Raw genomic sequence first — 25856 nt, 5'->3', positions numbered from 1 at the left:
TGCGAGATCAATGTCTAATGAATTGTTTCTTGTGCCCTTTGCTAGATCCTGGAGGTGGCACCGAAGTCTGTGGATGACATCATCCCTGGTACGCGACTCTGCGCCTACTGGAGCCAGCAGTACCGCTGCCTGTATCCGGGTGTTGCGGCCGAACCGGCCTCACCAGATCCGGAAAAGCGCTTCGTCAACGTTGAGTTCGACGACGGAGACAATGGCAAGATCGCGCTCGAGGACATCCGTTTCCTGATGAGCGATTACCCGATAGTCGGTAAGTTCCCGTCCTCCATCATCGATCGTCTCGATCGTTAGACCCCCACACTTCAGCCTTCACATCCGAACCAGCTCACAAGCCCCGAGATTCCCGCACTATTCCCCCTTTTCCGGATCCGTTTCATTCGCGTTACGTTAAATTTGTGTTTGTGCCGATGCTCCTTATCACGTCCTTTGACTATCAAAGGCAAAGGTGTCCTTTTTGGCTGCCTGAGCGCTTCCGTATTCGATGATGTGCAGTGAGATCGGATCGCGTTATTGCCCACAAAGCGGTTCGCTTTACCATTCTATCACTCTCTCTTCATCACACACTCTCTCTCTCTCTCTCTTTTCTCTCTCTCTTTTCACGTCCCCTGCCTTTGGTTTCCCTTTCCTCCTCAGACCGTTTCTACTACGGTGCGGAGTGTTGAGCTTCCTGCCGATAGAGGGAGCGCGGATGTTCCGTTTTGTTGCGTTTGATTTTATATCGTTTTTTCTTGTTTTTTTCTTTATCTTTTTTCTCGGTTTTTGCGTTCTCACCAACCAACCTGCCACCAACCAACCAACCAACCAACCAACCAACCTGCCACCTCTGCGTGTCATATGCTCCTCGCCAACCTTCGACTTCTACTGCCTCACTATCCGTTTGTTGTGTGTGTGTGTGTGTTTTTGTGTGACCTCTGTGTATGTGTGTGTGTTTTTGTGTGACTGATCCCACCCCAACCGTAACAACGCGACGCCAACCCAACGACCCAACCAAACAACTCCAACAACACCCCAACAAAACAACAATCAATCGTACCAAAAACACTCCAGAATACGATCCCAATCCTCTTTTATCGCTAGGCAAGCGAAAACGCCAGCCAAGCCACTCCGAACTTGCCTGTGCCCAGTTCGGTACCCTTGGCCCGGTTGCGGTGTTGCCAAATGGTACCACCTCCATCACCACCAGTGCCGTTTCGGGCCCAAACCATCCACCAGCCGGCAACCTGCCCGGCCAAGGACACCCGAGCCACACGCCACTAACGGCCACCGTCACGCCAATGATGTCTTCACCTCTGGCCGGTGGTTCGACCATCAACAGCTTCGCGTTGGCCACGGAACGGGCCGAGAAGCGTCTCCACGACGAGGCGTACCGAGAGGAGCGACGTCGGTTGAAGAAGATCCGCAAGGATAAACTGCGCCGCCTGGCGGCAAATAACGCCGAACTTGCGTCGATGGCTGCGGCGGCAGCGACAGGAGTGGCAGGAGCGACGACGACGACGACGACGATGACGACAGCAGCAACGGGTCTGGTTGCGACGCACAAGCACAAGAAGTCAAAAACGAAGTGCTACGATGAGTTCTGCAAACACCGGAAGCACAAGAAAAGGCGAAAGCACAAGAAACACCACCGGATTCCGGTTTCTCCGGTTGGGCCCGTCGGTGATGTGACCGGATCGATGGATGACGACATTTCGCAGGCTGACAGTGCCTCACAGACGGCTGGCCAGTTTAGTCCGGCTCGGTGTCCTCCGGTGGTGGCCGGAGAACCCGTCCAACCTGCACCCGAGAAGGAGGACACACTGACGGAGGAAGAAGTCAGCTCGTCTGTGACCGAGAGCTCGGGATCGTACTATGTAAGTGTTCTAACACAGTCCTTCGAGCTGCTGATCGAACTCGCTCATTAACACCACCTCACACATTGCTTTGCTATCCTTTTTACAGCAGCCACAGAAAAAGACCACGACGTTGGAGCGCAAGACGTCGACCGAGCAGAATGGGAGCAAAATTGCCGCGTTCCTACCGGCACGCCAGCTATGGGCCTGGTGCGGCAAGGGCTACAAACGGTCGGTGGGTCGCGTGAAGAAGCAATTCTATAAGTCGATCCAGCGTGGCAAGGAAACGATTTCGGTTAGTTCGAACCCGGCGGTAGGATGTACGGCGGGCTGAGTCGTATTAACGGGTGTGTGCTTTTTTCTTCTTCTGCGTGCAGGTTGGCGACTCCGCTGTGTTCCTTTCGACGGGCCGGCCCGATCGACCGTACATCGGACACATCGAATCGATGTGGGAAACCTCCACCAACAGCATGGTGGTGCGCGTCAAGTGGTTCTATCATCCGGAGGAAACACAAGGCTGCCCCAATCTCAAGTATCCGGTAGGTAACGCCACGCTTTCGGAACACCCGTCGATCGTTTACTAATCTGCGGAGTTTTCTCCGTTCGTCCACCAGGGGGCGCTGTTTCAGTCACCGCACGAGGACGAAAACGACGTGCAAACGATCTCGCACAAGTGTGAGGTGTTATCCCTGCCCGAATACACCGCCAAGTTTGGCACCGAACCGAAGCAGTACAGCTCGATCTACGACAACAACGACACGTACTACCTGGCCGGGTATTACGATCCCACGGTTAAGACAATCAAGATGCAGCCCGAGATCGAGGTCCTGCCACCGAACGTGCGGTGGGTCACGACGACATCATCCGCAACGGTAGCCGGATTGACACCTGCAAAGCCATTGCCCGCTGCTAGCACCACCAATGGCATCGCCAAAGCAAGCAGTAATGGGGGTCAGAGTGTCGTGTCTGCTTAAGAGGACGTGGGGTTACGTTAATATGCCTGCGAACCGCGCATGGGGAAAGGTCCCTGCTGTACATAACACGCTCTACAAGAGCACACGCACGCGGCAACAGATAAATGCAAACTAACGAGATCAGGAACGCGCGGCAAATCATCAGTCTAGAGAGTCGCTTTTTGAAAGCAACTATAAGTCATTTAGCTTAAGCGGTAGCACGTAAGACACTTTTTAGGAGTAAGCTTTCCGGGCAGTCGTTCGAGAATGCGATTCGAAGACGATGCCCACCCAGGGCGGGATATGTACATACACGCGTAACTACTTCCTTTAGCTTTAGCATGGGATTTCCCTTCACAGTTTTGGGAATTCTCGTATCAAGATTCGATGGCGATGCTTATCATCCACTTAGGCGCCATTTGTGTGGCGGTTTATTTCACCAACCGTATCGTCTGCGAATGGTCCTTTCGAGAGAGAGAGAGAGAGAGAGAGGACCTTCGTTGTATATAGCATGTACATTTGACGCAGCAACACAAATGCAAGCAACAACAAAAAAAAACACGCGAAACGTATATCAATCAGTAGAATTGGGTGTCTATTTATAATCGTTCGAATGCAATGAAAGCACATACGACTGATTCACGTGGCTATAGCAGGACGCAGGCAAGCAGGCAGGCAGGCAATGGAAACGTGCAACAAAACAAATATGATTAACACGAATCCCATTGTCGTCGCGACGGTTGACGATGAAATGTACGTCCTAGAAGGTTATATTTTTCTACACGGTGCGGTATTTACGGAGCCTAGATCGGATAGGGCGCACGCGTTTGGGTGATACTTTTTTGGCATAGCGTAATGCCAGTAGCGGAATGGAGATCGTTAATAGAAAGCAGCCTCCGGAGAGGGCGAATGTTACGTTATGTGCTAGCTGTTGCGGCATGCCAAGGATGAAGGGTGATTTCAGGCAAAACGCGAGGAGAAAATTACCAATTATCAAGCCAGTTTCGGAAGAGCTTTTTTGGAGAAATCGAGATTACCTCTGCTATACAAAAACTTATTACAAACGAAACACACACAAAAATAATGCGCGATACCAAAATTTTGGAACCCGTTGAAACGAAATTTAACAAAAGTGATGTAACACGAAAGATACAAAACAAAATGCCGCGCATACTGTATACCACCAAACGTTCGAAGAGAGTGGAGAGCGAGACAGTGGAGTAGATGAGAAGCAAAATTAATTAGAAACCCACGTCAAATCATGGCTGTTGCTTAACACAAAAAAGTGCAATATTTGAGGGTAAGGCTCGCCGGAGGAAAAAAGGAATAATGTTAAACGAAGCAATCACACTGAGCTGGCTCTGGGGTTTTCAAGTAAACGTTACGTATATACCTTAGTTTTTTTTCGTTTGCTTTCGCTCTTTGCTCTGCAATTTGCCCCTATCAACCAGCGTCAATAGATGCGTAACCAGGTCCATGAATTTAGATCACAGAAAAGCACGTTCATCAGCCAATCGAGTCACCCTGCGCTATTGCATCCAACTGAAAGCACGTGACACCATGTACTCTGCAAGCAGTAAAGCAGCATTTCAACCATTCTCTACCATAGTCTCTACAATAATCATAATCCAACAGTATTGATAACGATCAGAACAAGCATGAAAGTAGTGAAGAAAAAGTATGAAAATCACACAACCACGCAAACTTTACCCGTAACGCATGAGTTCCTATAACAGCTCACTGTACAACAACAATAGAAGTAACAATAGTCCAGCTTTATCGATCACTTTCTATGCAAGCTGAAGCAGGCGAATCCACGTTTCCGCAGAAAGCTAATCTTGGCGAGGAGAAGCCACTCGTATTGATTAAATCGTTCGCTTAAAACTCGTTGCGTTTGCTTCAGATATTGGCGATATACTTATTCTCGCCGCGCGCGCGATCAGAAACGATCGGGAAATGTAAATAAGGGTTTTTTTTGTACATTAAATTCATGCCTCGTATCCTTCGCCCCCGACGTATTGTCGCATGTTGGTTTAAATAAGGCTGCCTGCAATACCAGCGAGGATACGCGATGGAGCATTTTAATCGGGGGTGATGCAAGCTAAACATGCATTACGATTAAGGACTCTCCGCCCTCGATCACGATCGCTTTCATTTTGCGGTGGAACCAGAAGAAAATCCCCCGTGTGCTCTACGCGATCATGTTTAGTGTCTCCTGCACAGGGAGAATCTTTGTGTTATGTACAATATAATTGAAAGCTTCGGTGCGGAAAATCGGCGTGGAAAGCGAGCCGTTTCTATCTATTATCAGCGCATCCTGGCAAACTAGTTAGTGTACGGCCGCCCGAGGCACGGGAGGGACAGTGTTTCCTAGGATAAGAAGATTCGTTCTATTTAGATGTATTGTCTTTCGCAGAACGTGAAATAAAGATTTTTTTACTCCAAATCAACAACTTGTGCGCCTTTGTCGTTATTTATAGTCGAATTACTTAGTATTGCAACTTAAATAATTGTTCTTTCTAAAAGAAATACATCCGAAAACTCATAGAACATGCTTAAAAAACGAAATAAAGATTCAATTTTATTCCAAATCAACAATACGAAGGCATAGTATTTATTTATTTAGTAATTATTATGTACTACAACTTAATTTATTGCACTTTCTAAAAGAAATACATCCAAATTATCGTCAAACTTTACCAAAAAACAAAATAAAACTGAAATAAAGATTATATTTTATTCCAAATCAACAAATATACCTTAGTTATTATTTATTTACCTCTTATAAAGTACTATAACTTATTTATTTTGCACGAAAATTGCCCTTTTTAAATAGAAACATATCCGAATTCTCAAAAAATATCGTTCAGCGTACAAAGTTTCCATAGAAAAAGTAACAGGAGCGCATAATTGCCGAGCGGTAGCGTTTTTTCGACCCAAACCGAAATTTTCATCTCGGACGCTAAAAATCGTATCGCCAAAAGTAGCCTCGAAAAACGTGGTTTTGAAACCAAAGTAACAGGAGCGCATACCAGCTAGGAGGTAGCGCAGCTCGCAGCCGGACCCGTCCCAAGCAACATTTTTTGTCGAAATTAAATTTTGGCCTCGAAATGACATATCGGATAACGCCTCGAATAGACATTTTGTTTGATATATCTCAAATTTTTTTTTTAGACCCAGGAAAATTTCAATAAAATTAGATTTATTAAATAACGCCTTAGAAAAATATTATTTTCGAAAAAACATTAATTAAAACAATGTTGAAATGCTGCAATATTTTTTATTGTCCGTTTATTCCATGCCATTTACATTCTTCTCTATTGTACTTCGATACATACGGAGCCCGTAAATGCTTCTTTTTTTTAACCATGTTAGCCGTGTGTTTCAACACCTTTAAACAAAGCACATAATCATACTGGAACTAGACGAACTAGCTTCGATCCGTCGCGATCGTTAGTTTAAGTTGGGAACATTTACAGATTGTAGTGTGGTCGATGCCTAGCGCATACTTTATCGCCAGTATTAACTCAAAAAACTCATTCGAGTTCCCTAGCCTATTCCTCAGTACAACGCTTTCGGGTGTTCGCTGCCGAAGAGATGTTTCCACGAGTTGGGCCACCGGAAATCAGTCAATCCCGCGGGCAGAATCCGCTCTCCACTGACGGCGTGCAGCATGCGGGCCAGCATGAGTCCTTCCGTCGTATTATCGCCCTCGGACACGTACATGAAGAACACCAGGGCGGGCACGTTACGTTCGGTGAGAGCCTGCAGTAGTTTCGACGCGTAACCTCCGCCGTGTATCACGCCACCGGTGTGTTTCGTCCACCGGTCGTCCTGTAGGCGTGCCGCATCGGGCAGCTGATCGTACAGCTCGTTCGCAACATACCGGAACGGTCCGGTTCGTATGTCGAATTTTTCGTGTGAGAAACAGCTGGACAGGAGCAGGACGTGTGCGAATTTCCGATCACGTGCAAATTCGCCCAATTCGTTCAGGAACGCCTGGCGCAGAGGGCCCACCAGTGGGGCGCGTATCTGCAGCACTAGCAGCTTTTTGTCTTCCGCCACGTAGAGCTCGGCCGCGGTTGTGATCGGGTCCTGGGATGCGTGTTCGAATGCGGCCGGTCCGACGATGGGTATCAGCGCAGGATGCCACAGCTGGCCAATTGGTTCGAGTTGGAGCGTTTCGACGAGTGCGTCTACCGCAAGCTGGGGCACATTGCCGACACTTACGGAAGGCACGATGAAGCAGTAACCGGTGAAGTCGAGCTCGCGCTTGAAGGAAAACATGCTAACGATGGATGGTAAACGGAAATTACAATCAAATTACGACAATTTCTACGGCAATTGCACAAATGCCGGGTGCTTACACAGAATGATTTGCTGTTTTGTTTGTTTGACTGCGTTGATTGACATTTCTACGGGCATCACGGGTATATTGGTATACGTCAAATCGAAACTGTGAACCGGCGGTGATAAACGACTAGGTTTTTGTTTACATCTACTCGAGATATTGAGCGGGTTTGTTTACGTTTGGTATTTGTCCCTTTCGGCCGGTAGAAATCCATTCCCATTCCTCAGTTCGATTGTTCGCGGATGTTACATTAAACTTAAAAAGAACTTCCCCACGATGGTGGACGTCAAAAAGTTTAGTGACATCGACCTGTACGGTCTGCTGGAGGTGGAAATCAGTTCCACCGAGCAGGAGGTAAGTCAAATCGCTCGCTGTGCTCCTGGTTGTTTCGCACCTCCGCTCGAACGCTCTCGTGCTGTTTTCCAGATCCGCAAAGCATACCGCAAAAAGGCCTTACAATGCCATCCGGACAAAAATCCCGACAACCCAAAGGCGGCCGAGCTGTTCCAGGAGCTGTCGAAGGCGCTGGAAATCCTGCTCGACGTATCTGCCCGGGCCGCGTACGATCGACTGCTGAATGCGAAGAAAGCCGCAAAGCTGCGAACCAAGCAGCTCGACAGCAAACGACAGAAGCTGAAGGCGGACCTAGAGGAGCGTGAACGGCAGGCGAAAGAAGCGGCCACCGGCGGATACAAAGCAGCCAGCACTAAAACACCCGAAGAGCTATTCCAGGAAGAATTCGACCGACTGCGAAAGGAGGGCTCTAAGCTGATCAAGGAAGAACAGGAAATGATGCGCCGCCAACTGCAAGAGGAGCTGCGCATGATGCAGACTGCAAGCGTCCCAAGCTGGGACCCAGCGCAGCATCGTGTCAAGATACGCTGGAAGGCAGACAAAACGGACTCGTCAAACGGTGGCTACTCGGAGGCCGTACTGCGCAAGTTTCTCAACAAATACGGCGAGCTGGGAGTGCTCGTGATGAGCCCACGCAAGAACGGCAGCGCGTTGGTGGAATTCCTCACGAAGGACGCCGCTGAAATGGCCGTCACGTACGAGAAGGGCAGGCTGGACAACCCGTGTACGCTCGAGTGGGTCGGAGAGGCACCCGCACAAGGAAAATCGAAGGCTGCCGGAGCGGGTGCAGGTAGCACGATTACGGATCGCGACTACGAGAGCTTGGTGTTGCGGCAGTTGCGTCAAGCTGAGGAACGAAAGCGCCTGATTGAACAAATGATGAAAGAAGATGAAGCCGCCGATCCACCGGTGTCCTAAGCAAACGAACCTTTGCGCCTCTGCGTGTGATTTTAAACGATTTATTTGACTATAAGCCGAAAGAAGAACGCCCCGGTGAACTCTTTGGGTGGTAATAACCGGGTTGGGGGTGCAGAAAAAAAGGACATAACATACCAAACAAGGCGGTGTGGGAGCAGGTTACTGGATCGGTTGTCCACCGGCACCGGGTCGGCCCTTGATGGCGTCGTCAACGAGTTCGACCAACTCGGGCAACTTGTCGACGGTACGCCTCGTGATCGCGTACTGCTCCTCGAGATGGCGCACGAAATGCATGACGTCCGCGCGCAATTGTAGCCGGATCTTGTCGTCATCCGACGCCCCGGTACGATCGGGAGCGGACACACTCGTGCCCGTCGTTGTCGAGCGTTCGCGCAAATTTTTTAACCGCCTCAATGATTCTTCCGTCTTCTGCACTGAGGTGAGCACTTCATCGATCACTTGGTAGTATCTGTGGGCGGAGAGTACGAATAAAAAACGGATGTGAATGGAAGAAAGAAAAAAAACGCTATCATGAAAGAAAAACGGCACTTACTGCACTGTCACGTGGCTGTACACCCCGGTCAGGAACTCTCGCATGGGCTCGGGTGCGATCATCGAGCCGTAATTCTTCCGGAACGAGTCGGTTGGTTCGAGTAGCTGCTCCACGTACGAACAGCAACGACTCGGAAGCTCCCGGTTCGTTTTCCGGTACAACCGCGGAATGTCACTGGCTTGGCGCAGGTGCGGTAGACTGGCGGTGATCAACTCCCTCACGATTACTTGCTGTGTTTGAGTCCGTAACGTCCCGAATGTGATTCCACTCTCTCCAAGTGCGGTCTCCAACTCCTCGCGAGATGCCGTTCCGGTCGGGGATTTTTCCGCCACAAGGTTTACGATGGACGGGATCTTCAGTTCGATGTTGCCCAGATCGGAGTAAACCGCCACGAGGAAGCGTAACCGAGCCGCCTGTTCCTCAGATGCCGATCCTTCCGTGGTTTCTTGCTTTGAGGGCGGTGCACGGAGCGCTTCACCGCACCAGACGCTCAACCGACCCAAGATCTGCAGCGTGAGCTTCAGGAAACGGTGGAACAGCTGCGGCAGGAACACACCCTCCTGCCAGCACTTGGAAATGGCCGTCAGGGCGGCAGAAAACTGGGCCACGTTGAACTGCGTCGCGGAGATGCTCGACGCCAGCTGACGGGAAGTGGGTTCGCTGCAGCAAGCCTCCAACCCGGACCCAATCTCCTGAAAGCGGATCTGAAAGTAAACGGGCAGGTTCCAGCGTAGCTGAAAACTGCGGTACTGCGGATGCGCCTTGAACTGAGCCACATCCTCCACGTCGTCGATGATGAGCTCGATGCGTTCGAGAAACTCGAGCGTACATTTGTACTTCTGATAGAACGCATCCGGATTACCGGGCGCAAAGATCGACGACATGTTCGTCTCCATGCGCCGCTCGACCTCGGTCCAGAAGCTGCTCACGATGAAGCCGTATCCCTTCACCTTGCCGTTGCGCTTCGTCAGTTGGTGCAGCTGCTTCATGCGCATCGAGACGAAGTCCAGAATCTGATTGTAGATACCCGTCAGGCCTTGGGGGGAGTTCTGCAGGCTACTCTCCGAGATCACCCGGTTCATGTACGGTGCGACGATCTCGCTCCGGAAGACGTCCTCCGCCGTACGGCACTCGTCCAGCGTGCAGTAGATACGTAGGCATCGTTCCAGTTCCTTTGGATCAGCGTCTTCCAGTGCGCGCAGGAAATAACCGCGCAAACGGGCCAGCAGCTCACTCCACAGGTCCTGCGCCATCTGCTGCAAGGCGTCGTCGAGAAAGTTACGGCAGAATTTGATGTTGAACTGCAGCTGGATCGACTCCAGCGCAGCCCGCTCCAGGAGCGTCGCATCGGACGGATCTTTTCGACCACCGCCGAGCAGCATGCTTTTGAGCTTTTCCAGCGAACCCTGTACCCGGCCGAGGCTCTGTAGTGATTTTTTGTGCGCCCGGAGGGCTTTCTTCTGCTCAAGACAGTCGGCGATCTCGTCCATGCTTCCCACGAGTGCGCTCTTCACGAGACCAATTTCATCGCGCAGCTTCTCCAGTGGGCCTCCGATGGCGTCGATTTGCTGATCCAGACCGATCAGATTCGCTGACAGGTCCACGAAGTCGGCGTAGTCCTGATTGATCAGCTCAATCATTGCCGATCGCAGCACCTTCAGGTACAGGCCGAGATCATCGCGGATGTTTTCCAGCGTGCCCGCGTTTCGGTTCTCGTGCAGGAATTCGTCCACGGAGAAGGTTTTCTGCAGAGTGAGAAAGCGAAAGAGACAATCAAGAAGGACATTAGCGAGTCCGGGAAAGGCTTGCAGGCTGACGTACCTTCATGAATTCATTTTTGTCGAAGCACAGCGTCGCCGGTCCAGCCGGTAGACTGAACAATTCAGCACCACCGCTGGGTGGTGGCGCTGGGTCATCCTCCATGGCTGTCTTTGCCCTCTACGGCATGTGAAACTGTCTCACACTAGGGACGATACTGGCCAAAAAACGAAGACACGCAGTGGGAACAAACGAAACAAATAACACCGCAGCGCTTACACCATTATAATCCACTAATTTGCTCTGAAATTACATTCTGACACATCACCATCATTGAATCATCGTCACAACAAAACGGCACTCATTTGCGTCACGCGGACCAGGTACCAGGTTGCGCCACGTGGTTTGACGTTTCGGCACTCAATGTTGCTGAAAACATGTCGGCATGGAATCTTTCCGTTTTTTTGTACCAATTTCGCACAAATCAATCCAAGAGGTTTACTGTGAGCGAATGGAGATAGCAAAACCATCAGTCTCTTCTCGTAGTAACTTTTTTTGATTGCTCATTTCAACCACAGCTACCTTTGAGACAGTTTTTGAACGACTAGAGTAATCGAAGTGCATTGCCAAGAGCGTGTGTAAACGGTGCGGAAGCGGGCACTCACGACAGTGTTTTGGTTTGTCAATGCAGTTAATTGTTGTCTGTTTACCAGAAAGAAAACAAACCCCCACCCAAAAGTTGTCATCATCTCACATCTCCTATCCTGCCCTTGATTGTTGATGCAGTCGTGGAAGTTTATGCACCACTAACCACAGAAGCCAACGTGAAATTTCTGCCACCCTCGGAATGGAACATTATTAATCAAATCCTTAAGACGTTAAGCGAGCTACAATCAGTGACGGATGTGGGATTGGTGCCATCGTCAGCATCCTACCGGGATGGCTCTCTGAGCATCCCGTGTCACAGCAGGGTATCGTTCGGAAGAGCCCATCGATTAGCGCGAAGAACAGTGGCATCCTAAAAGGAGTCGTGTAGGCTTCCGTTGTTTCTGAACCGTGTACCGTGTCGGGGTGATAACCGGCGATTTGTTATCGCTCCCCAATCGCTCGTATCTGCTCGGAAGAAGGAATGTGTCACACTGTGGAAAGTTCCAGGAATCTAGATCGTACGCCCTCACGGGCCTATCGAAAAGGCAACATTTAAATGCATCAGAATTGTTTGTGCCTAGCAGAGCGATAGCCACCGCCCGGTCAGTGAGAGCGAATGAGATAAAGAACCGAGCAACGTCGCCTGGCGAACAGGTGTGAGAACGAGAGAGAGCGAGAAAGGGAGACAAATACGTGCACTGTTCTACTCGAAAGAAAAACGATCGAAGAAAGCCCCATCTCTGCTGTCAGTGTGACGTATTGACGTCGTTTAAATCCTGTTTTTGTTGTGTAGAGAAAGGGTGGATGTCCTGCGACCGAGTGGCTCGAGTCTCGCATCGAAAAATTAACCTGTGCCGCATCAGCTGTCCCGTAACCGTAACAGCAAGTGGTGATTGGGTGCGGAGCCACCGACTTCACCCTTGCGAACCAAGGCACTGTAAACATACTGTCCAGTGGGGGGGAGTTCTAGTCGTAAGGTCACGAAGCCAGCAGCAGCTGGTGCAGAGCAGCTGAGTGATAGCGAACAGAATGAGTAGAAGATCGAAGCAACCGTACGGGAATACAACGAATGTGGCAAAAATACTGACCGACCGGTTGCACTGGGATGCGGAACACGTCCTCCGGAACCGGCTCCGGACGGCGCCACAGTTCGTGGATAGCATCGAGCTGGAGGCGGAGCTGCAGGGCCACAATGGGTGCGTGAATTGCCTGCAGTGGAGTGATAACGGGCGCATCCTGGCGTCGGCCTCGGACGATTTCCATGTCATGCTGTGGGATCCGTTCCGGCACAAATTGCTCCACGATCTGCAGACGCCGCATGATGGGAACATTTTCTCCGTAAAGGTAGGTTCTCCGTTGATCAGTTGGTGCTGCATCTGCGGCCGATCTTTAATAGGGCACCCGGATCAATAACTTGTTTCATTTCTTTTTTTTCTCTTTTTTTTTCATGTTCTTATCGGCCAGTTCCTACCGAATCGAGGTAACTCTCTGCTGGCCACCGGTGCCGGGGATTGCAAGATGTTCGTGTTTGACGTGAACCGCCAGAATGACCACCCGATTCGGAAGTGCACGTGCCACACGCATCGCGTCAAACGGTTGGCCACTTCGCCACGCCACTCGCACGTCTTCTGGTCGGCGGCCGAGGATGGTGTGGTGCTGCAGCACGACATGCGCCAGCACCACGTGTGCCAGGGACAGGATGCGAACGTGCTGATCGACCTGCGGAACCACGTCTACATCATGCCGGAGGTGAAGTGCATCGCCGTGAATCCTTTGCGCCCCGAACAGCTCGCTATCGGGGCCAACGATATCTACACGCGCCTGTACGACCGTCGCATGATTTCGCTGGGCAAGGTGCGTTTAGGGAGTTCTCAGGATGTTTGGAGGAAACGGGTGTCGCTGAACCTGCCTTCTTTGCTTGTTTTGTCTTTGTCTTGTCCTCTGCTTAGCTCGGAGCGAACGTGGATGTGATCAACGATACCGCTACGCTGACGAACGTGACGGACAGCATCCCGAAGGATGGCTGCGTGAAGTACTTTTGCCCGGGGCATCTGGGAAACAAGCACAGGAGCATCACCGGCACGTTCCACAACAAAACGGTTACTTACCTCACGTTCAGCCCGGACGGTACGGAGCTGCTTACGAACATGGGTTCGGATCACATATATCTGTACGATATCAATCGTCCTGCCAATCCGCTGGTAAGTATGGGCTAGTCTTTCGTCCGACAGGATGTCACGCTTAGCTATGATTTTTCCTTTATTTTTCCGGTCTGGATCGCAGTTCCTGGAGCTACCGAAGCTCCCCATCCCGGACGACGGCAGTGCAAACGAGAGCGGTTGTGGTGAGGGCGGTATCCCTGCAGGTGTTGGGGCCCCCAGCGTGGAGAAAACGAAACACAAGTTCCCGCCGGATGTGGAGCAGCTAAAGAAGGAGGGCAACGCGTTCCTGGAGAAAGATCTGTTTCTGCAAGCGATCAACAAGTACACGCTGGCGATCCAGAAAACCAACAGCAAGGACTGCGCCGTACTTTACCTCAACCGGGCAACGGCCCTGATGAAACGCAACTGGTAGGTGGAGGACGTTTTCGTCGACATCGGCACAGTTCTGCAATAACACAGCCTCTATTTGCTCTTTGATCTTAAAGGTTTGGCGACGTGTACGCTGCTATCCGCGATTGCCACACGGCGCTGCGATTGGATCCACACTACGTGAAGGCGCATTTCCGTCTGGCACGTGCCCTGCTCAAGCTGGACCAGCTGAAGGAGGCCCAGATATGCCTGGAGGAGCTGATTCGACGATTTCCCTCGTATGCCAAGAACCCGGGTGTGCTAATGCTGGAAAAAGACATCGGGCTCGAGCTGGACAAGCGGCTTCGATCAAGCTATGGCCGGCACTCTGAGGGCGACAATGAGGTGTTTTCGGACAATGAAAAGGTAAGTGAGTCACAGGGGTTTCGGTGGCCCATCGATACGAGTTTTCTGACCGTTTTGTGTTGCTATTCTCGGCGCTCCAGCACTGGCGTTCGATGGCGATGGATTACAGCCAACGCTACATTGGCCACTGGAACACGAAGACGGACATCAAAGAGGCGAATTATTTCGGTGACGCGAACTACATCGTGGCCGGGTATGTGACCTCAATGGAACGATCGTCCACGCGATAGTCTAAGGGTGAATCTGCATTGACTAATTCAACGTCTCCACTAATTACACCTGCAGCTCGGACGATGGCAACTTCTACATCTGGAACCGGCACACTGGAATCATCCATTCGGCCTACCGCGCAGACGAAATGATCGTTAATTGCGTCCAGCCGCATCCGTACGTCTGTCTCGTGGCAACAAGCGGTATCGACCACGAGGTGCGCCTGTGGACGCCAGAGTCGCTGGCAACACCCCGCGAACAGAGAACGTCGCATCGGCTGAAATCTCTGCACTCCCTCGTCCAGGACAATCAGGCGCGCATACAGCTGGATCCGTTCGATTCGATCCCACCGAATCAGGCAATATGTCGTGCCAGTTAGCTTCTGGTGCAACTGGTACGTATCTCATCGGCGCAGACCGATGGCACCGATGGCACCGATGTTTTATAAAGTTTCTGTAATATTTTGTTCTTTTTATCATTTTAGATCGGCAGTATAATACATGTGATTAAAGCTAGCATTAACAAATTATTCGCAAAAGTGCGGCTCCCATAGCCGTGTGCCACCCTTCTTCCTTTATCCACAATATGGGAAACCTAAAACACTCGAAAGGATCGAAAAACTCAGAAGAAGAAATTAACGGTACGTCGAACGGAGTTAGTTCGTCCGACTGACGATTTCAACACATCTTCCACCCAGATTGCGCGGTGAAACGGAAGTCCTGACACGTGAGCCTATGTGCCGGGATGCGCCTATCTTATGCGCGATCCGGATTCCGGTGCGTCCAGCCCGGTGCATCTGGCAGCTCCGGTGGCGATTAGAATTGTGAATTGTAGAATTAAGAATCTGTGCTGCGTTCCCCTAGAATGGGCCACCACGAATCGAGCGAATTTAGTTACAAAATTACCTTTCACTTAGACGGCACGCAGGCTAGTGCTAATCTTTCGGGACATTTAAGAGTGAAATTATGGCCGAAGAAAAAAACGAACTCTGAAATGCGATACTATTCGATATGTACCCTTAGGATTCACTTGTGTTTCTTTTTTTTTTTTTGCTACGAGTTCGACTTATTTCGAGAATTCACCTATTACGAGGACTTCTTTGCACAAAACCTAAGAAGCTTAGGGATCATACTCTTTTTCTTCATTCAAGCGCAAAGAAGAACTTTTATTTATAATCCACCTGTTGACCCGGCTAAGGAATTAGTTTGTCGGTGAGAAACAAAATTTTGTATATGTTTGCCCTATGTTTCAATGTTATACAATAAATGCTCACACTGTGAAAGCGTTTCTCATTTAGCACTCGCGTCCGGTCGTTACATGAATATTATCCGTGCCGCTATACAGGCCCTTACACGCAGCTCGAAGAAACACGAGGTCCACATCCGCACGAACGGATGCGTTGGTTAAATATGTTACCGTAGCCCATAGCGCCTGTGCATGAGCCCTTGTTTAAGCGTTATCCACCCCAAATGCAACCAAAATCCATGCCACATTGTAAACTCGCCTCATAAATCGAGCCCGCGATGGCATCGAACCGTTCGGGTGCACCTCCTGCACCGTAAAAAAACCGCAAAAACCTTCGCTCTCATCCGGCGCAAAGCCCGAGCTTCCTTTGGCAACCGTGACCGCATAAGCCGCAGTCCATCATACACCATCGCCGCAAGCCGCAGAAGCCCGTCTGTGGACCGGGAACACAGGAAGACGGCCCTAGGCAGGAAGTCGTAAACATTGCTCTGGATCCCGCATTTACTGGTTCGCTGAATTTCACCGTGTCGTTCGGGGGCGCAAGTTCTGGGTCGTGAAGTGTAAATGTGCCGCCAACATGAATCAAGCCGCAACGAAGGGCCCATTTAGTCGCAAGCCTTGTGCGCCAGAACGGCAGAAACGGTCCAGCAAAATGCTGCTCTGTTGCTAGGGGTCTTTCGTTCGATCTGCGGACGCTCTGGACGCGGCCGGAAATGTAATAGATTTTAATCACTATCGAATTAATCATTCGTCCGAAAGATTAACGACGAATAATGGAATATAAACTGCAGCAGCCTCCTGTCGTGCCCCTTCGCTCGGTGGTTCCGAGGGTCATGTCGAGCGTGTTTCTTCTTCGTTCTCCCATTATTTTTACCACCGAAGTCCGGAACATCGTTCGATCCCGGTCGGTGGTGTCGTCATGCTACGGATGCGCACACATTTGAATGCAAAACCACAGGGCCACCAGGCGATGGGCTCGCTGCATTTCAGCTCGGTATCAGTTTCATCGGCGATGGTGGCCCTTCGCTAGCGTTTAACCTTGGGACCGACCGATGGCACCGACCAAGCGGTGGGGGGATGAGATGGCCAGCAAGCCCACCGGCAGCAGCTGGTCGACGACTTCCGATACTGTTTCGGCTTCGATGAGTTCACAGATCACGATCGTTCTTCGCGCTATGAGCACCAGAAGGGCGCAACCAGGGGGCGGAAACAATTTATCGCCCCATAAAGCCACCCTGTGTGCTGGTGTTGCCGTGTTGAACTCTGCTGACCACGGTTGCCATGACGATCGGTGGTGTGATCGTGACATTGGAGCAACCCCAGCAGCAGCAAACCATTGCGGTTGGTTTTCTGATGCCCTCTGTGGATTGGAGAATCTTTGCGAGCTGGCAAAATTATGAGCTGAAAGCCGTAGACGGAAAGCATGGAAAGAAAGGACTTGAGAAGGTTCTTTAAATGGCGTCGCGTATAAGTGGTATATTAAATATTACACGATCAAGTTAGGGACGTTTTTTTTATTGAATTTATCTTTCTTGTGGTGTTATGGAAAGGCTGCTTTCAAAACTAACATTTTCTTTCGCTAGATGCAAGCGCATTTGATACATAGCTGTATGCGTTTTCCCGTGCAATGAATGCAATTTATTTCGTTTCATTTAGGCATTGATGGTTCGTTTTTTTTGGCGGCAAAAAACTTTCGAATACCAACACGTGAGTGGCGGAATGAGAATCACCAAATAAATGGATAAATGGATAAGTAGTTGGTGCCTACGCTCTGTCATGAAGCCCTTTTACCGCTGCTCGATCGAGTGCGCCCTTCCAAACTTCGGCTTCCTTCCCCCATTCTGGTCAGGTGTCCTGTGGCTTGCCTTTCCTGGCTAAGGTGCCCGCGCCTCGAGACGGTGGTGATGAAATGATTGGGTTTCTTTTTTTTCTGGTTAAAAGTAAGCACACAACGTTCAATTTACATAACTATGCTAATTCCAGCTACAACGGGCGCAACGGAGCAAGTTTTTTGTTGTTGTTGTTGTTGTCTTCTCTTCTCTTCACAACAGACTCAACAGCCCTGCGGGGAAAAGGACCCCGTAAAGCTCGATGGAATGAAGCACGCTGGAGTTTTCTCAGGATCGTGGCGTGGTTTTTTGAACGCTGATCGAAAGGAACGAAAAGAGGTGCCATCGGCTCGTGGAAGGAGATTTTTCGTTAAAAACCCACACACACACACACACACACACACACAGCTTCACGTGGGTAGCCGGACGGAGCTTTCTGCTGGGGCGTTCGAACAAAATCCATCCCACAGATCGCGTCTTTGGGTGGATTTTTTTCTGCTGTTGTTCTTCTTCACGCTTCAACGCAAGCCCTTTAGCACGGAGGCGACCTGGAAGGAAGAAGCAAAATTACCCAGAACCGATTACGATGCTGGCGGTTCTCGTTCGCCCGCGTTTTCAGCAGCATAATCGCACGTTCGACAACCGTTGCACGGGTCTGGCTGATGGCATCGTGGTGAAAAAAGAAGAAGCAGAAAACCTTGCTCGTCAGCGTTGGCTTCCACCAAACCCGGCGAATGGTGGCGTGCCATAGTCCGTTGGTCCTGTTGGGCTTCATTCGCCATCGTGTGTCCTTGCGCGTTCCCGGTGCGGAATCGCAACGCGTCTCGTTTCGATGCTTGCACCAACGATGGCCTTTGGGCTTTGGCCGCGCAAAAGGGCACAGCACGGGGGAGGACGAAGGCTGCCTGCTTGCGCAAACAACGGCTGCCCGTGTGGCGAAGGGTTGTGCCCTGCGAGCGCCTGATCAAGCGGCTGACCATGTCCTGGTTGATTTTTCTTCCCAGGGCCCTGGGCTGCCCGGAGCGAAACCGAAAACCTTTGGTGGCATTTTACGGCGGGTAACCGGTTTTGTGCTGCTTTTTTTTTCGCCCGCTTTGCCTCGGACGAGACTTGTGAATTCTTTTGGTCAACGTGGACCTTCGGAAGGACTGCGACTGGGAGGATCACGGGGAAGCGCGAAAGACATAACCGGCAGGACAGCGTGGAAAGACAAAGCCTCGTCTCCGAAGGGTCCGAAGGGAGCGTCCGAGGGAAAAGACAAAATACAGCGAGAAAGAAAAAGTAAGGAGCAAAAAAAAAAAGGGAAACCACTTGGCCATCTCGAGCTGGACGGGCTCAGGCGACGGAACGACCAGCCCAACTGCCCTTTTGCCCTTGTTTCGGGGAGTTTCTTTTTCGCGATCTTCACTACGCTGCCCTTCGGTGTGTAATTGTGGTGGTACTTGTTCTTCTTGCTCCATTTTTTGTTTTCGTGATCGTTTTGCCCATCCTGCGTGCGAGCTTTGGCTTGTGTTGTTTGAGACGAGCCATCCTTTTTCGGACTGGACGCAGAATACCTCACTGGGAGGTTCTTTTTAGCCACAAAAGGATAAAAGTAAAATCGATCGCAATACAACCGAGAGACGCCGCACCTGGGCAAAAGAGAATTTCTAGCTGTTTTGGACACAGTTTTACACACAAATCTTCACTTTTAACACCTTCATCAACCGCTGCAGGCGGATCCTTGTCGCACGGACGATCGGCACGCGGAAACTCCAGCTCCCATTGGCAGTCAAATCTCGCCAACGGTGGTGGAGTTACCAGGCTCCGGAAACGTCGATCTCGCGATGCAGGATGGGGTTTTTATTTTTATTCATTAAATAACTACTCTTACCTTCCGATACGTGAGGACGATTTCTTTGCTCAGGCGTTACCATAAGATCACGTTAGCAGCCCGCGCGCGATTGGGTGAGCATTTGCATATTCATTTATTTCGTTTTTCAACCCCACGCTTTGCGCCACGATCGGGTGTGGGTTTGAGGTATGTGTTTTTTTTTTAGTTTTTGGCCAACCGAGACACTGACGAATTCACGGCTGACACTTACGTGCTGTGCCCTGGAACGTTGGATGGCAATGTCTGGCCATAACGGTGACGTGATCGGTGTACCAAAAAGCGACGAAATGAGGTGGGCATTGATTTGTTTTTCTGCCAAACGTCTACAGAGCTGTGGAAGGAATTGTGTTAATATGAGAATGCAGCTAGAATTCCCCTTTTTGATGGGCAGGTTTTTTCGAGAAAGCAGCGCATCAAAATTGGGAACAGCAAAGGTACATAATTTTCACTTCACCCTTCAGAGGAACGCAAACTCTTGCCCGTCGGCACCAATCACCAGAAATTTTTTAAAAGCCCTCGAGCGACTCAAAACAAAATGGCAACACATTCCAAAGACGAGACTGCAGCAGCGGGAAAGAAATTCCCGCAGATTCGTGGTGTCAATTAGCAGCCTTTGCTGGATTGATCGTTCGACAGCGCGCCTTCGACCTTCGTGGACGTTCCTTTCGATGCTTCCAAGCGCTGAACGGCCATTTATTTATTGCACCATAATTTGAGGCGCCCTGTGTGTTCCCTTTTCCCCGCGGTTCGTGCTTCTTTCGCTCGTCACGATCGTACGGTCGTATGATCGATCGAATGGGATGCATCATTCTGCAACCCCCGAGGTTCTGTTATCAGTGAGACCGCAACTTTGTTGCAGTTTTTGAAGCGGAGATTAATGGACGCCCTCGGAAGAGGCACCTGAACCTGCGGCGGGCATTTTGAGATGGCGAAGATGAAATAAATAAAATTATTATGTACTTGAAAAACCGGCTGAAGGATGAGCCCGATGATTGGTAACATTGGTTGAGCGAATACCTTTTGTTGTACAAGGCATTATAATACAAGCAAAACTCTTTTACCAACTACAGTCTCGTCGTCTAATGCAAGTGTTTTCCAGTTATTTGCATTCTCATTCGGTCTACTTAAATATACAACAATAAATAAGCTAGAAAGCATAATAATCTATGTCTTTTCACCCACCATAGGGGGAACTAGCTGTATTAGATGGAAAACGTTATAAAAGATATGATAAAAAAAATCCTCTTCAGCCCTTGTTTTCCAGAGCAGGATGTGTGTGTGTGTGTGTGGCTTAGAAGCCGCTGCTGGCACGCTAGCTGGTCACGTTTTGCGGCACTTTTACGGTAATGAGTATCAGCCACCTGGTACGCTCTACGCAAAAAGGATCAATTCATTAGCTCGAGAGGACCGGGAAAACATCTCTCCAGAAAACAATGCCGATGGCGTACTCAGGGAGGAAAATTGCGAATGCGTATCTTGTGTCTTGTGTGCGTGTGTGTAAGAAGGAAACCCCGAACCCACCAAGTGCATACATCCCTTACGGCACGTCCTCGAATGCAGTCTCGAATGCACACACACACGCACCGTGCAAATGGCTGCCCCCGAGATTCGCTTTCATTTGGCAATCATTTTCTTCTCTTCAAACTCGCACCCCCTCCGTGCTCTTGCTTGTCTATTGTCGCACCCGCACCCCGAAGGACCCTTTTTGCGCAAGTGTCTGCTAACACATGTCACCGATGCATGCACGTTCGGTGCACGTTTTTCCATTAGCAAGTTAAACAGGAACGCGTCGGAGGCGCCATCCCCGGCCACGAGGTGCACTGAAGTGCGTGGTTTTTTTTTTCAAGTTCACAGTCAACCATTTTGTCAACCGGCACGTTCGCTTCCTCGCTCGCCGTACGCCATCAAAGCATCCCCAACCCCGAGGGGCCGGCGTTTGTCGGTTTCACTTTCGACGCTCGTTCGAGGGGACGTTGAGGGATTTTGACATTCATGGTTTCGTTCGCCTGCTGGCACTGCCACTGCACTCGAGCTGCGTTTCCTTTGAATGGTTACCGCGTGTAAACATTTGCGGGCCGATTGCGGGTTAATTAGGGGACGGAAGCATTAAAAAACAAAAAAAAAAAAGAATGGCAATCTGCGCACTTCAAACATTGCAGCGTGCAATGCAAACATGGCAAACGCAACATATATCGCCTCCGTGATCGGTATCGTGTGCGCAAACGCCCATCAGCGCTCCCGGTGCCGGAGTGGTTGACGAATTTTCACACAACACCGACCAGGCGTCTCCATCGGCCCTCTGGCGGTGATTGAGGCAAGCTAAACGTTGAGCTGAACCAGCCGTTGGAGAATGGGGCGCTTGCAATTTTGGTGGGGGGGAAAAAGAATCGCAATCGCGAAACACAGCAAAGGGAGTGCAACAACAACAAAAAATGGCACCGATTGGCCCCCTTTGGCGAATGTGACATTGAACGGGTTTTTGTGACGGCGTTACTGGCAAGAAAGAGCGAAAAATTCCGAAACGCCACCGAAAGCAGACAGAAGGAAAGAGTGAGAGAGAGAGAGTGTGAGAGAGTGAGCGAGAGATCGTGTCTTTGAAGTGTCGCATAGCAACCGACTCGCCAATACTGCCAGGCTACATTGATGGTGGAGCGTTTAGCCACAGCTCCTTTTATAGGCTCCGTTTATCTGGCCTGAGGGAAACCACACACAGGACCTGTTCTCGCAGAAAAGGACGCGGCGATCGTGATCATGGGGCTGAACTGGGGAAGGCCAACACCATGCACCCAGACGAACGGGGTTGATGTAAGGACGGCCCCCGAAAGGGAGGAGAGCAGACACACAACACAAAAAAAATGCCTTATGGAAAGAACTGGTCATATTAATGCAGCCCTGCACCAACGCTAGCGACGCCGGGTGTGTGTGTGTTAGTGCAGCGCATGCATGATTTAGGGCCCGGACGCCGCCCGGACGTGCCCTGGGACTCGTTCGTCTGTAATTTGTGCGCTCAGGGCCACGATCGCGCGGGGAACGATCCAAGCCAAACGATCGTCGGGTGCTTGGGGAAGAAGAAGAAAATGAGAAAGGAACAAGGGCCCAAGAATGGAGGTTCCAGGAATGAGGGCTCAACTCGGTGCCGCTTGGCTGGCCTGGGGCGGGAGACGCAAAATAAGGTGGGAAGAAAATTCTCCACCCCACGCGAATAAAGTTCCACCACCCGACGAGTTGCACCCATTCTTCCGGAGCCGTTTCATTAAAAAGTTCCCTGTTTTGATTTGTCTGATCCATTCGCTGCTTCCGTTCCAGCTCGCGCTCAGAGCCGCCCACGACGAGCGTATTGTTTATCACGAGGTGCCTTTTTCCATGGCCCACACGTGGCCCACCCGATTTCGTTTGAAGGTGCCATTTTGTAGGGGTTTTGTGAGAATAAAAAAAAAACCCCGCCAGAATCACGCTCCACACTCATAGCACTTTCGCTTGTTCAATCTCGCCCGACCGACTCGTGGCGTCGTTTCCCGCGACGTTTGAGCGCCATTTTTAATTTCACCCCTCCCCGTTCTCCTCAACCTGCCCCGGAACCCGCCCCGTCAAGTGCTTCGTCGGCCATAACGATGGTGGCGTGGTCTGAGAAGCGAGCGTCAAAGGAGGGGGTTCGGAGACGGCAAAGGGCAAGCCAGAAAGGGCCGCCAGACAGTGCAGCCGGGCTACGGGCGGCTAGCGGAGAGAAACCACCCGTAAGGAGCTCGTCCAACATCATCCCCCCCAAGATCCAAATCCGAGGGATGCGAATGCGGGAAATGAAACGGAACGATGAGGTTGGCGGAAGTGGCCGCAAGGCAACGAGAGACGCCGGAACGGATGCACGAAATGCAGCCGATTCTGCGAACTGGCAAACTGTCGGTGGCGTGGCCCTTGCGTTCTCGAGACAATAAAGTGACCTTGACTCCCTATAATTACGGCCCGGGCGTGGTTGGGATTTGTGCGCCTGGGGTTTTTTTTTTCGACGTTTCTGCGCGGGCCGATTCTTGCGCTTTCGTTTCTTGCGCTCTTCGCCGTCTGGCTGGTGGGCCACGCCGAGTGAGAGAAACATGCGAGTCGAGAGGCAGAGAGAAAGCAAGATAAAAAATCGTGGCAAACTGGGAAAAGTGTGACAAGAAAACGGCATCGTTTGCTCCGTTCGAGGATCACAGAGCGAGGTGATCGTGATCCGTTTAAATGATCGTCCCCATCGTAGGGCTGTGAATGTGTGTGAGTGTGGCAAAAAATGGAAATAGATCGAAAGAAGCCAAACCATCCATCCATCCGTGCCGGGCGTGTTTTGGCTGTCCATAATTTTTTGATAGCGGAATCATCGAGACGCATGATTAGATAAGCGGCGTTGATCGCGAGCTCTGACAGCACCTTATTTTTTTTTAGCTTCGTTCACACGACTCATCGCGTCAACCGGTTCGAGCTCATCCGACGAAGAAACTGCATTAACGGCAGCTGCCGTCAGCAGAGCGCGCCCATTCGGAAGGTGCCCATTTCACTGCCCATTCCCAGTGGGCCATTAGCAAAAAAAAGCCCACTCTGTTCGCATGTTCTCAGTCACCCTGCGGCCATGGGCATTCCATTTGAACCGGTTTGAACTGCAACGTCGTGAGTCTGCTGTCCGGCTGGTTTTCGAGAACCAGATGCAGCGGGATGCATTTGCATCCTTGCACGAGGTTGCATCGCGTTCGGTGGCTTCGCGTGGGGCTTCTCCGTGGTTCATGGCAGTCTGGAGATGGATCGAGACACCAGTAGAAGGGTCTTAAGCCGCCTCCTGACGGTGCGTGTTTTTTCTCTTAAAGCAAAATCTCCCCGACCTTGAGATGGTCTGGCATCTTTTAAATCCCGACCAGTCTCGGACTGCCGCCGGCGTGGAGATCAAATTCTGCTATCCTAAAACTATCCAGTTCCAGCGTTTTATGGGCGTCCAGTCCAGCAAACAGCGAGCCTACTAAACGCTAAAACAAAGCAAAATCTCTTTCGTCGAGGCTCACGAGGGGTTCGGACAAGTTGCCTAACCAGAAAATAAACATGGGCGTTTTACGCAGGTCTCTACCTGGATCCGGTTAACGGCGTCTAGACGGTGCAACGGCCTACATTCGGTGGATGAGCCCCTTGGTTAAAAACGTGGGCTCGATTCGATGCATCCTTTCGGCGAATCAACCTTGCATCGCTTGGGGGAGAAAAAAATAAATCCCCCCAACATTCTGGGTGGTGAAGGGGCGAAAATTAGCGATCGTAATCCTGTCCCAATGCCGGGCTCCACGACCCACGTTAGGAGTCCTGGTGTGCGTTTGTTGTATGATGGGAGAAAAAAGAAAGAAAAAAGAACCCCTTCGAATACAAATTGTGCACATTAAATGGTGCAACATCATCACAGAGCCGTTGGATGGATTCCAGCCTAAGGAAGCAGTTAAAACGCTAAACAAAAGCAGCATCAACCCCCATAATAACGGCGAGCGCAAACATCCCTGAGCAGGGGTTGCACAAACATGGCCGCACTGTCGCCTTCAGACGAGTCGATCGGTCAATGGTGTTACCATGCCGTGATGGCTTTACCACGGCCTACCGGTTCGATGAGCTATCGGATGCGGTTGAGCAGCCAGGGGACCAGGGCTGACCAGGAAGACCATCAACGTGCACCGCGTGTTTGCTCACCTTATTTATCCTTCTACTTATCGCGCGGCAACCTTCGAAGGGTTCAAACACTCCCGTCGCTCGAAGCCGGCGGTCTTGAGATGCGCGCGTATGAGACATGGGCGCGCATTAATAACACGTCTGCTGGAGCGATCGTACGATGCGCTGGATGGGGCGTTGATTTGAGTTTACGAAGCTGCACGGAAGTGCGATAAATCGAGCAAGTGAAGTACCGCAAAAAATATGTATATAATCAACGCACGTTTTTTTTTTCTTCTGTCTCTCACTGTGCAAAAAGAAAGCTAAACGTAACGAGCCGAAAGTAACCGCCGGGCCATAAATCAAGTTGAGCGATCCCAAATTAACTTTAAAAAACATCAGGTCGCTCGCATAAATCTACCACCCCAGACGCATCTTCTTGGTTGCCTGAGCCACACACTTTTTTGTTTTATCCCTCCACTCCCCTTTCTAAATTGCTTTGGCCATGAAAGTGGCAGCGGCTCACACACAAGCTAAAATGAAGGATGCAAAAACAAAAAAACACAAACTGCAGCTCCCTGGAGGGGCGAAAACAGAAGCGAGTATTCGCACTCGCAGCCCGTATGCGGCCGTTGGATTGCATCGTTGCATCGGACCACCGGATTCATCGTGGCCTGACGTCGTGGCGACATGTGCTCGGAAATGGGTGGTTTACGGTGCAAAAAAGAAAAAGGC

General features: G+C 50.7%; 5 protein-coding genes across 5 annotated transcripts in view; 3 read left to right on the top strand and 2 right to left on the bottom strand.

Moving 5' to 3' along the window:
- Window positions 1–2821, top strand: part of LOC128721508 (protein winged eye) — a 57146-nt gene extending 54325 nt beyond the window's left edge. The window contains exons 10-14 of the mRNA XM_053815268.1: window positions 46–268; window positions 1066–1868; window positions 1957–2142; window positions 2225–2386; window positions 2462–2821. Of these exons, the coding sequence (XP_053671243.1) occupies window positions 46–268; window positions 1066–1868; window positions 1957–2142; window positions 2225–2386; window positions 2462–2821 (1734 nt within the window). The remainder of the gene's footprint in view (window positions 1–45; window positions 269–1065; window positions 1869–1956; window positions 2143–2224; window positions 2387–2461) is intronic.
- Window positions 2822–6100: 3279 nt separating this feature from the next.
- On the bottom strand, window positions 6101–7188 carry LOC128732120 (proteasome assembly chaperone 2). Its single transcript, XM_053825287.1, has 2 exons — window positions 7168–7188; window positions 6101–7088 (listed from the first exon to the last, which is right to left on the bottom strand). Exon 2 carries the CDS (start codon window positions 7085–7087, stop codon window positions 6362–6364), a length of 726 nt encoding a protein of 241 aa, XP_053681262.1. The 5' UTR covers window position 7088; window positions 7168–7188; the 3' UTR covers window positions 6101–6361.
- Window positions 7189–7358: 170 nt separating this feature from the next.
- LOC128721497 (dnaJ homolog subfamily C member 17) lies at window positions 7359–8423 on the top strand. Its single transcript, XM_053815256.1, has 2 exons — window positions 7359–7505; window positions 7578–8423. Exons 1-2 carry the CDS (start codon window positions 7428–7430, stop codon window positions 8421–8423), a joined length of 924 nt encoding a protein of 307 aa, XP_053671231.1. The 5' UTR covers window positions 7359–7427.
- A 30-nt stretch (window positions 8424–8453) lies between these two features.
- Window positions 8454–10899, bottom strand: LOC128731009 (conserved oligomeric Golgi complex subunit 2). The gene is made up of 3 exons (XM_053824104.1): window positions 10798–10899; window positions 8977–10721; window positions 8454–8892 (listed from the first exon to the last, which is right to left on the bottom strand). Exons 1-3 carry the CDS (start codon window positions 10897–10899, stop codon window positions 8583–8585), a joined length of 2157 nt encoding a protein of 718 aa, XP_053680079.1. The 3' UTR covers window positions 8454–8582.
- A 1512-nt stretch (window positions 10900–12411) lies between these two features.
- On the top strand, window positions 12412–15767 carry LOC128731589 (WD and tetratricopeptide repeats protein 1). The gene is made up of 8 exons (XM_053824719.1): window positions 12412–12726; window positions 12847–13236; window positions 13332–13583; window positions 13666–13952; window positions 14030–14318; window positions 14399–14511; window positions 14604–14922; window positions 15013–15767. The coding sequence occupies exons 1-7, from the start codon at window positions 12412–12414 to the stop codon at window positions 14905–14907; spliced, it is 1950 nt and encodes a 649-aa protein (XP_053680694.1). The 3' UTR covers window positions 14908–14922; window positions 15013–15767.
- Window positions 15768–25856: the final 10089 nt, after the last annotated feature.

Source organism: Anopheles nili, chromosome 2 (assembly GCF_943737925.1).
Source record: "Anopheles nili chromosome 2, idAnoNiliSN_F5_01, whole genome shotgun sequence".
In the NCBI taxonomy this organism is placed as follows: Eukaryota; Metazoa; Arthropoda; class Insecta; order Diptera; family Culicidae; genus Anopheles; species Anopheles nili.
The sequence above is the reverse complement of the archived record's forward strand: the minus strand, read 5'-3'. Positions and strand labels throughout refer to the sequence as shown.